The 11,930-nt window shown below is 42.4% G+C and overlaps 3 protein-coding genes across 3 annotated transcripts; all 3 read right to left on the bottom strand.

The window, feature by feature from the left end:
* Positions 1 to 3,995: 3,995 nt before the first annotated feature.
* Positions 3,996 to 5,089, bottom strand: LOC112050945 (histone H1B-like). Its single transcript, XM_052889469.1, has one exon. The coding sequence runs from the start codon at positions 4,975 to 4,977 to the stop codon at positions 4,228 to 4,230; it is 750 nt and encodes a 249-aa protein (XP_052745429.1). The 5' UTR covers positions 4,978 to 5,089; the 3' UTR covers positions 3,996 to 4,227.
* Positions 5,090 to 8,820: 3,731 nt separating this feature from the next.
* On the bottom strand, positions 8,821 to 9,402 carry LOC112049474 (histone H2B). Its single transcript, XM_024087353.2, has one exon. It carries the CDS (start codon positions 9,300 to 9,302, stop codon positions 8,928 to 8,930), a length of 375 nt encoding a protein of 124 aa, XP_023943121.1. The 5' UTR covers positions 9,303 to 9,402; the 3' UTR covers positions 8,821 to 8,927.
* A 777-nt stretch (positions 9,403 to 10,179) lies between these two features.
* On the bottom strand, positions 10,180 to 10,738 carry LOC112049473 (histone H2A). Its single transcript, XM_052889473.1, has one exon. It carries the CDS (start codon positions 10,628 to 10,630, stop codon positions 10,256 to 10,258), a length of 375 nt encoding a protein of 124 aa, XP_052745433.1. The 5' UTR covers positions 10,631 to 10,738; the 3' UTR covers positions 10,180 to 10,255.
* Between the last annotated feature and the right edge of the window lie 1,192 nt (positions 10,739 to 11,930).

Raw genomic sequence — 11,930 nt, 5'->3', positions numbered from 1 at the left:
AGACGGCCCATAAATGACGGAATGATCGCTGGACATACATAAAATAAAACATACATACATACATACATACATACAGCCGAACGTAGAACCTTCTCCTTTTTGAAAGTCGGTTTAAACAACCAAGTTTGCACTGGAAGCATTAAAAACGAATGCCATCTTGCAAAAAATCGAACTTACTCTAACAGTAAATTAATATTAAAATGTAACCGAAAACAACAAAATAATAAATACTAAATACTAACAAGCGCGTGATTTTACTTATGTGGAACCCTTCTGTAAAACCGGAAAATACATTGTTTTGTTATGTATATAGCAAAGGGATTATTTTGTAAAACTCGTTTAGTAAATTTCAAGTTTTTCTCGAACAAACATTAGAGGATTTGTTTTATAATCTGTAGGTACAGTTTAAAATAAATCAAGCATTGATATGCAAACATTTTGTAAAATACTATTTAATAAATATGTCGTAGAGTTTGTCAGATAGATTTTCAGTAGATAAATCTGTAAACTTCTAGCGCCATCTAGTGTCGAGTAATTTTAACTTGCCTTGTTTTTATTGAAAAATCCTATTTAATATTATTTGGTAAAAAAACTAGGAAGCAAACCTTAGGATTCTGTGTTATTTTAGTATCTGATATACTTACGTATATGAAACTTTCTTTCTTTGAAGTCTATAAATCCTAACTCATAAAGTTATCCATAACATTTATATTTTTATACAAAAATATTTTTAACTATTATTATTTATTTTGTTTGATTTGCTTTGCTTTTACTTTCTTTTATAGCAATAAATACCTAATATATTTTGCATTTGTTTGTATTGGAAGATTAATAAGCTGTATTTTTCCATAATTTAGTATATTGTCTTGCTTTTGATGCAGTTTAAATAAGCTTAGTGCAAGTGAAGTGAAAGCTTAGTACATATGCCTTGATATTTCATTTTTTAGTTATAATTATTTACTTAATTGCTTAGTATGCTTAGTGCTTGCTTAGTTTGAGGGCGCCACCGTCGCTTCCGAGTACATATTTTTACAGTTTTCCTAAATGTTAATATTTTTTTAAAATATTATTATTTATTTCTTGCTGTGCTTAAGGCTGTGTTATTGTCTGTGTTACTGCTTAGTACGAGCTTAGTGCAGAAGTAATATGTACTTAGTATATTCAAGGCATTTTTTGCTTGGTTTGCGCCATATTAAATCATTAATTCCCTTATTAAAGAATCTTCATGGTGGTTTCCTATTAAAGGGAAGTTCATACGTTTAATATCACGAAAAAGTTTGATATCCATGAGCAATATTGCGGAGCGCTTAGCGCCATCTAGAGAATAATCTTGATATTAGTGATATAAATAAAAAAATAAAAAGTGTATTAAATAAATTTTATTTATTATAAATTTAAATTTAATATACTGTGTAATTCTTAGTTTTAATTGATATATTTTATTCGTCATTCTATTGTATTGAGTGTTAATGTATAATGATTATGTTTTCAAAAAATAAAAGCTTGTAAAGATTTAAAAAAAAAAGTTAAAATTATAGGGAACTGTCCATTTTTGGCTTGGCGTGAACACAATTTTTAAAGAAAACTAATTATACCAAAAATTAGCTTTAATTTAAACATGTATATTTATGAAACACAGTTGTGTCAATTGGATTAATTAAAAATATTGAATAATTAGTATTTTCAAGTAGATTGCTGGCCATGTCCTACATGATTGAAGCATCAAGAATTTATAAATCCACCTGCCCAGTTCATACATGAAATTATATTAACGTATGAATTAGAATAATAAAACAAATGTAACAAAAAACAATGACTTTTTATTTGAAAACCTTTCATAAGAATCTTCACTAAATATAAAAATTAAAAGAACCTGGTGCAAAATTTTATATGTTTCAAATTCCTTCATATTAATAATGCTACAAAATTAATTTATAATAAATATTCTTAGTGACTGAACCTCCTTACAAAGTTATGTTAGACCTTGTATTCGTCATCGCAACAAAAAATGTTACTAAAGATAGAAATCCACCGATCTCCTATTAAAGGAGGTCAATGATCAATGATTATACCCTGGATTAACAAAGGTTACCAACTAATTAAATCAGAAATACAGAGAAGTCCGTGAATTAATTTGTTAACGTCGATGTCTTCGGAAATGCCTATCGGATCTTAAGTTTACAGCTAGATTTAACGGCAGCTTTGAATCAAGAATCTGCATTATTATTATTATATTTAGAATCTATCTTTACTCTTTACTAATATATAAAGCTGAAGAGTTTGTTTGTTTGTTTGTTTGATTGAACGCGCTGATTTCAGGAACTACTGGTACGATTAAAAAATTCTATAGCCCATTTATAGGCTATATATTATCCCCGTACTCCTACGGGAACTAGAACGTCAGCTAGTATTTCCATATTATATAAAACACTAAACTCTAGCCTATATTATTAGCTAATGCCTTATGTGCAAAAAATTTCCGAGTAGTTTTTGAGTTATATCGCAACAAACAAACAAATGAAAAAAGAAAAAGTCGTTGATTTTGTTTAAAAAAATCCTTTCACAGACCACAGCACAAATTTATTTCATCCAAGTTATTTATTGATAAAAAGCCTCCCGCAAAATGTGTAATTGAGAGGCCATTATAAGAAAGAGCGAGATGGAGCACCTGCGACTAGAACGAATAAAAGTAATTTATCAGCCAATCAGGACTTGGCGTATAATATATTCTCATGTCATACTTATGATGAAATAAAATCATACATTAATATTATAAAGAGGTAAATTATGTGATAAACTCTGGATCTACTAAACAGACTTTGAAAAATCTTTTACCATTTATTTGTGAGTGTCATAGACAATATTTCATCCCCGTATTCTCACAGACCCGTATCTGTGAGATTAAGGGGATGAAATACGCGGGTGACTATACGGAAAATGAATGTGCTTTAAACAAATTGTTTGATAATTACTGTATCAATTTGATAACAAATGAGCAAATATTTTCGTCTCTATAGCATATTTATATAATAACTATAAATTGCTCATTAATTGTCAAAATAAAAACAAATATTTACCCTAACAAAAATCACATGTATAATTCATATTAATAATTTAATTTAAAGTATATTATTCTGATGTCGGATTGTTAAATAAAAATATATTTTGAATATAAAAATAAATATTTCCATTTTAGATACGATGTGCGAAAAGGAGAGGAGAGAACTAAAAAGTAGGCGGTGCTTAACTCACACATACGTTTAATTAATATGATTGGCAATCGTAGTTACGTTCACTTGCGGCACAGAAGTAGTGTTACTGTAGATGACTAGGAGCACTATAAATATAGCGGTATTGAAATCCCTATATTATGATTAATCTCGGAGTCGGAGTCGTGAGTCGGGATCGGGTTCGGGTATTTCTGGATGGAAGTGGATCAAGGAAGAGAGGAGAGAATGATGACGATAGATCAGTTTGTTAAGATCTATCGGTTTGTTTTGTTGTAGGTGCGGTGCAACTGCGGTCCGTGTCTCGGTGGTGCATACGAGTGCAGTGTGGTGTAGTACAGTACAGTACAGTAGAGTAGAGTAGATAGAGATACTAGTGAGTGCATATCATGCACGTTGGTTAGTCGGTTAGTTAGTTAGGTTGGTAGGTATAGGTATAGTTATGAGCAGTGGCGTGCATAAGGTTGTCGATCAGGGTATGCACTAGTAATAAAATTGAGCAAAGTGGAAAAATATGTATTTAATGAGCACTAAGAAGACAACTCTCGGGGTATGCAGTACTTTCTAGTGCACACCACTGTGTATGAGTATGATACGTTCGTACGTAGCAGTGGCATTAGAATGTGCAGTGAGTGAATTCTATTAGTCCGCTCGTGGTAGGCGATAGAACAAGGTAGGTAGGTAGGTAGGTAGGTAGGTAGGTAATAGGCAGTGGCGTGTCATGTTAATGTTTATGTTGAGGTTGAGGATGAAAATAAAACAAAACAATAATCGTCGCATCGGTTGGTTAGATACTATAAAGAGAGAGATAATATGTTAGCCCTGAAAAGGGCTTTTTATTGTTGCGGTTGTGAAGCCGCACGGGTTTTCGAAACGACTCGACTCGACTCGACCGTACAGGACCACCGAACGGGCGGGCGGGCGGACACCGCTCCGCTCCGCTCCGCGGCGGGCGACGGACGGCGACGGGCTTCGCGCGGCAGGCTGGCGCGCGGTGGCTCTATTTCTTCGCGGCGGAGGCCTTCTTGGCGGCGGGCTTCGCCTTCGGTGCGGCTTTCTTAGGTTTGGGCGCTTTTGGTTTCTTCGTCGGCGGCTTGGCGGTCTTCTTCGCCTTGGAGACGGCGCCTTTCGCCTTGGCCGGGGACGCGGACGCGGCGGCGGCTGCGGCGGAGGACTTCTTGGCGGCGGGCTTCTTCCTCTTGGCCGCGGCGGCGGCCTTCTTGTCCCTGGCGGACGCGGCGGCGGCTTTCGCCTTGCTCGGCGAGGAGGCGGCCGCGGCGGCGGAGGCGGCCTTCTTGCCGCCCCTGCCGCTGGCGGCGGCCGGCGACGAGGCGGCCTTCTTGGAGCGGGCGGACGCCGCGGACGCGGCCGCGCCCTTGCCGCCGGCGGGCTTCTTGGACGCGGACGACTTCGACTCCAGCTTGAACGAGCCGGACGCGCCCTTGCCCTTGGTCTGGATGAGCGCGCCGGACTCGACGGCGCTCTTCAGATACTTTCTGATGAACGGTGCCATCTTCTCGGCGTCTACCTTGTACTGGGCGGCGATGTATTTCTTGATCGCCTGCAGCGAAGAGCCGCTCCTCTCCTTGAGCTCCTTGATGGCGCTGTTCACCATCTCGGACGTCTTGGGGTGGGTGGGCTTCGCCTTCGGCTTCTTGGCCGCGGCGCCGCCTGCTCCTGCGGACGCCTTCGGTTTCTTCGCCGGAGTCGCCGGCGCCGGTGCCTCGTTTGCCACTGCTGTGTCGGACATTTTCTTTATGATTTTTTTTTTTTTAATTTCACAGTTCACGCACAACACAAACAAACACAGACGTCAAATTCAATGTGATCAAAACAAAATTCGTAAAGTCAGTACAGAGGTCGCTGTTGGCAGTAAGGGTCGGAGCTATACCGTAAGGAGAGCCGCGATGTCGCTAAACATTTTCCCGTACGAACTCTTCGAACTTTTCACTAGCATGCATCGTTTTAAATCAAAATTATATATACTCATTGATATTTTTCCACATTTCTGACCTCAGTACGGTTTCGTCTTGAGCGTGTCCGCGTTACTGTACGATTCAATCGCGTGTACTCTGCGTGCACGGGGTGCGATCGATGTTTAATTTCGATACACCGCTACTCGCGTACCTCGGGTCCCGTTTAAAACTTATTTTTTTATATAAAACATCGCATAGAGCGTTGCACGTGTCGCCAAATCGAAAGCTAAGGTCCCACTTTACCGATATGATGACTCGCCTTAACGCTGTGCCTTATTTTGATAAACTTTGAGCCGATCGAAGTGGAGGCTCGTAAAACACGACCCGATCTTTCGGCGTGTACGGATGGTCTTCAGAGGTCTCTCGCCGGTGTGATCTGATTGATTCGATTGAGATATAACTATGTAATAGTAAATTGTAATCGTATAACAGACACGTTACCATCGAGAGCACCAATAACATGCGCATATTGTAATATCGACTGTAGCGTAAGTCGGCGCGAAGGGGCGCGCGCTCGCCAGCGGAGCTCAGAGTTACGGACGGACGGCGTTTCATAATACCAGAGAGCCCCGAATCATACACTCCGAATATCACTTGACTTGACTTGATATTAAACTTATTTACTTATTTATAATTACAACCTTCCACACACTCGAACAGATAAACACACCGATATCTGTCGCTAGAAATTGTACCTACCTGCTGCGTACGTACTGCGCCCAATAAATATAATGTACCTATGTAATATGTAGTACAGTAACTGTAGATTTAGTACTTATGGTATGTACTTCTACTTACAATAATATTAATACCTACCTACTTCATGGTGTCAAAGTAGATAGGTAAGTACCTACTCATTTACTTAGGTAGGTAGGTAGGTAGGTAGGTAGCAAGCAAGTTGACAAGCAAATTGTCTGTACGTTATAGGTACAAACTTCAAAGTGAGAAGTGCTCAGTTAAAACATTTTATGTATAATGTACCGGTATAGTCTACCTCTATGTCTATTGTCTGTACTCTGTAGGCTTAGCCGTTAGCGTTGTTTTATTATTATTATTATTGATGAGATTATATTTTGTGATAATATTCATATAATAAGTAATAATGATTAGTAGTGGGCAATGCGGAAACGTATGCGGCCCTGAAAAGGGCCTTTTTTATACTGATTTTTTTTATTTAAATCAGGCGAGACTAGCTCTCGGTTTCTTCTAGTGGTCTTAACCACCGAAACCGTAGAGCGTGCGTCCCTGGCGCTTCAGGGCGTAGACCACGTCCATGGCGGTGACGGTCTTCCTCTTGGCGTGCTCGGTGTATGTGACGGCGTCGCGGATCACATTCTCGAGGAACACTTTGAGCACACCGCGGGTCTCCTCGTATATCAGACCGGATATACGTTTCACGCCACCCCTGCGAGCCAGACGACGGATGGCCGGTTTCGTGATACCCTGGATGTTATCACGCAACACTTTCCTGTGACGCTTGGCACCACCTTTTCCCAATCCCTTTCCACCTTTGCCGCGGCCGGTCATGATGTCTGCGTAGAGTGTTTACTTCGAATTCGAAAACAACGCACACTGTTCACTGGCCGAATACCAACACAGTACAATCTAAGCCGCGCTTCTCCGCGCGCATTTATACGATAGGGTACGTAGTCGCTATATCGTATCGCTTCTGTCATGTGTTATTCGCGGCTGGATGGAGAGGGACGTAATAACTCTAGAGTGGCGGTATGAGGGGGGAGGGGGGGGGGGGGGGGGGCGCTTCGCAGTGTTTCGTCGAGGAGGGGATACTATTTAAGCGTTGGAAGCGCGCTCTTTTTTTTTTTTTTTCTTTTTTTTTTTTCTTCGTTCTTCAATCTTACTTAAAAAAAAAAAAAAATCAATGCTATTATTATTATTATTATTATTGTTTTTTTTTTTTTTTTTTTTTTTTTTTTTCGAGATGATGTATGTATGTATGTATGTATGTATGTATGTATGTAGTGTACGTTCAGTGGCGTGCACACGGTTTTTAACTAGGGTAAGCATTATAATAATAATTATCTAAAAATTGTGTACTACGTGAACGTATGTACTTATGTGTGCTTGTCTTGTGGGCAAGTATGTGTTCGAGTGTCACTTTTGTCTTGTTGTTTTGTGTACTGGCCCATATGTATGTACTGATAGTTACCCAATTTCATTATTAGGATACATAGGTAGATAGATTTTCAATAATAATCATAACGATAATACTATATATGCGGCGATGATATCATATTATATCATTATAGACAGCAAGTAGGTTAGAGTTTAATAATAATAGTAGGTGATTAAGTGATTCAATAGAAATATTTGCGGCCCTGAAAAGGGCCTTTTTTTTTTCGATCAATGTTTGATCGCACCGGTAACGGCACTATGATGCGAGGCGCATCTTAGGCGCGTTCGCCTCTGATCCTGCGCGCGAGCTGAATGTCCTTCGGCATAATGGTGACGCGCTTGGCGTGGATCGCGCACAGGTTGGTGTCTTCGAAGAGCCCCACTAGGTAAGCCTCGCTGGCCTCCTGCAGCGCCATCACGGCGGAGCTCTGGAAGCGGAGGTCGGTCTTGAAGTCCTGCGCGATCTCGCGCACCAGCCGCTGGAACGGCAGCTTGCGGATCAGGAGCTCGGTGCTCTTCTGGTAGCGACGGATCTCACGGAGGGCCACGGTGCCGGGCCTGTAGCGATGAGGTTTCTTGACGCCGCCGGTGGCCGGGGCGCTCTTGCGGGCCGCCTTCGTGGCCAGCTGCTTGCGCGGTGCTTTACCACCGGTTGACTTGCGAGCGGTCTGCTTCGTACGAGCCATGATGCCTCCTCTAAACGGAACTTTAGGAAAAACCAAAATAGAATTCGAACGATATGAGCGCGCGCGTCGTTCAACGTACGGGGAATGAATGATAAACGCGGCTCGTATTTTCGAGTTTTGTAGAATGGTATGAACAGACGGGGGGGAGAGGTGTGGGGCGCAAGACAGAGACGCGCTCACGCGGGAGCGAGACGCGGCACGACCTTCTCTCGGCTGGTTTATTTTAGTTGATTTATAAAAATTATTATTTAATTTTTTTTTGGGGGGGGGGGGGGGGGAATAATGTACCTACCCACTACACTAGTAATAAAATAAAACAAATTAAATAAATCGAACCGAATCCAGAACCTCTCACGATCACGCAAAAAAAAAAAAATAAAGAAAAAAAAAAAAAAAAAACTATTGCTATTATTACCATCATAAGACGAACAATACACTGATTCGGCCAATCAATTAACTAACTATTGTTAACTACCAACTATCATTATACTTCTTTTTTACATTATCTTAATCCCCGGCAAGTATTTCACAGGTTGGTTTACAACCTACGTCATAAAAATTATATTGTTAAGTAAGTTCTAAATAATAATTACGCATCGATGTATTGTTTTCTTTTGTTTTGTTTACAGCCCATTCATTCATTAATATCATTGAGACGTATGCACTTCATGATGTACTTACCTACCTACCTACCTACCTACCTACCTGCCTGCCTGTATGTATATGTATATATCTATATGTATCTATAACTCCCGTGCAGTGCACTCAGTACAAGGTAATAAAAATAACGACTATTACTAATATTATATGAAGGAATGTTTTTGTGGCCCTGAAAAGGGCCTTTTATTATCAATTTTATCAATTGTAGCGAAGCGACGAGACTAGACAACGTCCACACCGGGTCCTCACTTAGAACTGGTGTACTTGGTGACGGCCTTTGTGCCTTCGCTGACTGCGTGCTTGGCCAGCTCCCCGGGCAGCAACAGCCTCACGGACGTCTGCACCTCCCTGGAGGTTATAGTCGACCTCTTGTTGTAGTGGGCCAGACGAGAAGCTTCGGCGGCGATGCGTTCGAATATGTCGTTCACGAAGGAGTTCATGATGGACATGGCCTTGCTGGAGATGCCGGTGTCTGGGTGGACCTGCTTGAGCACTTTGTAGATGTAGATGGCGTAGCTCTCCTTCCTCTTGTGCTTCTTCTTCTTTTTGTCGGACTTGGAGATGTTCTTTTGCGCCTTGCCGGATTTCTTGGCGGCCTTACCGCTAGTCTTGGGTGGCATGTTGCACGCAACGAACGATTAAAAACACACTTGAATACTGTAGTACTGCGAGCGCGACTGTCTCGTAGTCAGTTAGCGAGAAAAGTGATGCGATATTATACGAGCCCCCGAGTTTTGTCACTTCGGCCGGCGCACGCGTGCCGCGGCCGCGGTGAACGTTGCCTCGCCGTCGCCCAATCGCAGTACCTTTCGGTGCGGGCTGGGGGACGCAGGGACGCGCGCGCCATCCACATCCCCCCCCCCCCCCCCCCCCGCCCCTCCCCACCACAGCGTATAATAATTTTTATCGTTAATTATGTCCGTCCATCAAGCAATCAATCGATCGATCAATTAGTTAATTTCTTAATTAATATTATTATTATTATTATTGTAGATAGGGGAAAAAAAAAAAAAAAAATTATCACTACTGCCCATTAATTGTAGGCAAGATAATAATATAATGTAATGCAAATTATGAACGGATTCTATTTTTTTTTTAATTCTTTTTTTTTTTTTTTTTTTATGTAGGTAGGTATTATACTATAGGTATTATATATGCTTTAATATCGAAACGACGACCACTGCATGTAATGACGACGATAACTTATTCAACAACAACAATCCTGACATGGTTTACCATTTTTTTTTCAGACAGAAACGATACTCACACCTCTAATACAAGACAAGCGAACTACACACAGTGGTGTGTAAAGCATTGAGTAGCCCGCCAACCCGCATTGGATAGGCGGCGTGATGTGTACAAACTCCATATTACCAAACCCCAATGTACAAGCGTAGTGTAGTGTAGTGTAATGTAATGGGGCATGGGCCGTCAGTTACGTTAGTTTACTTGGTTAGGTTAGTTAAGTTTACTTGGTTCATTAAAACATTGGAACAATTTTGTGGCCCTGAAAAGGGCCTTTTCTTAATGAGCGAGTGTGAACGAACACACGAACTTGCTTGCGAACGACCTCTTAGGCCTTCTTCTCTGTCTTCTTGGGCAACAGTACCGCTTGGATGTTCGGCAGCACGCCGCCCTGTGCGATGGTCACACCGGAGAGGAGTTTGTTCAGCTCCTCGTCGTTGCGGATCGCCAGTTGGAGATGCCTCGGTATGATCCTGGTCTTCTTGTTGTCGCGTGCCGCGTTTCCTGCCAACTCGAGAACTTCAGCGGCCAGGTACTCCATCACGGCGGCGAGGTAGACGGGCGCCCCGGCGCCGACGCGCTCGGCGTAGTTGCCCTTCCTCAGCAGTCTGTGTATACGGCCCACGGGGAACTGCAGACCGGCGCGGTTGGAACGGGACTTGACCTTTCCCTTGACTTTACCGCCTTTTCCACGGCCGGACATGGTGTTAGAGTAGAACTTTTACGAACTGGTATGAAAAAGTAGCGCGCGCGCGTGTGTACGCGAGCGGCGAAGATACTGGTAAATAGTAAAAATAATCAGATGTCGGCTTGAATATATATACCGTGCTCGGTTATCGGAACGGTGGGGATCGTCGCGAGCCGACAGCGAATGGCCTGAAGCGAGACGGGGCGAGTCCGGGGGGAGGGAGGGGGACGCGAACAATGAGAGGCGAAGTGCATAATAAATAATTATTATTATATTGTTAGTGTCTTTTGTTTGTTTGTTTATCTTATAATGAGATGCAGAGATGATGAGGGTGACAGTAGTAGTAGTGGTGGTCAGTGGTCAGTGAGCGATTCGTGAGTCGGGATCGGGTTCGGGTATTTCTGGATGGAAGTGGATCAAGGAAGAGAGGAGAGAATGATGACGATAGATCAGTTTGTTAAGATCTATCGGTTTGTTTTGTTGTAGGTGCGGTGCAACTGCGGTCCGTGTCTCGGTGGTGCATACGAGTGCAGTGTGGTGTAGTACAGTACAGTACAGTAGAGTAGAGTAGATAGAGATACTAGTGAGTGCATATCATGCACGTTGGTTAGTCGGTTAGTTAGTTAGGTTGGTAGGTATAGGTATAGTTATGAGCAGTGGCGTGCATAAGGTTGTCGATCAGGGTATGCACTAGTAATAAAATTGAGCAAAGTGGAAAAATATGTATTTAATGAGCACTAAGAAGACAACTCTCGGGGTATGCAGTACTTTCTAGTGCACACCACTGTGTATGAGTATGATACGTTCGTACGTAGCAGTGGCATTAGAATGTGCAGTGAGTGAATTCTATTAGTCCGCTCGTGGTAGGCGATAGAACAAGGTAGGTAGGTAGGTAGGTAGGTAGGTAGGTAATAGGCAGTGGCGTGTCATGTTAATGTTTATGTTGAGGTTGAGGATGAAAATAAAACAAAACAATAATCGTCGCATCGGTTGGTTAGATACTATAAAGAGAGAGATAATATGTTAGCCCTGAAAAGGGCTTTTTATTGTTGCGGTTGTGAAGCCGCACGGGTTTTCGAAACGACTCGACTCGACTCGACCGTACAGGACCACCGAACGGGCGGGCGGGCGGACACCGCTCCGCTCCGCTCCGCGGCGGGCGACGGACGGCGACGGGCTTCGCGCGGCAGGCTGGCGCGCGGTGGCTCTATTTCTTCGCGGCGGAGGCCTTCTTGGCGGCGGGCTTCGCCTTCGGTGCGGCTTTCTTAGGTTTGGGCGCTTTTGGTTTCTTCGTCGGCGGCTTGGCGGTCTTCTT

The sequence above is a fragment of the Bicyclus anynana genome, chromosome 26, assembly GCF_947172395.1.
Source record: "Bicyclus anynana chromosome 26, ilBicAnyn1.1, whole genome shotgun sequence".
Taxonomy (NCBI): Eukaryota; Metazoa; Arthropoda; class Insecta; order Lepidoptera; family Nymphalidae; genus Bicyclus; species Bicyclus anynana.
Note: the sequence above shows the minus strand (reverse complement) of the source record. Positions and strands in the feature narration are given on the sequence as shown.

Bases quoted from the DNA above. Each gene is read 5' to 3' on its own strand.
- LOC112049473 (XM_052889473.1), bottom strand. From the start codon at position 10,630: ATGTCCGGCCGTGGAAAAGGCGGTAAAGTCAAGGGAAAGGTCAAGTCC.
- LOC112050945 (XM_052889469.1), bottom strand. From the start codon at position 4,977: ATGTCCGACACAGCAGTGGCAAACGAGGCACCGGCGCCGGCGACTCCG.
- LOC112049474 (XM_024087353.2), bottom strand. From the start codon at position 9,302: ATGCCACCCAAGACTAGCGGTAAGGCCGCCAAGAAATCCGGCAAGGCG.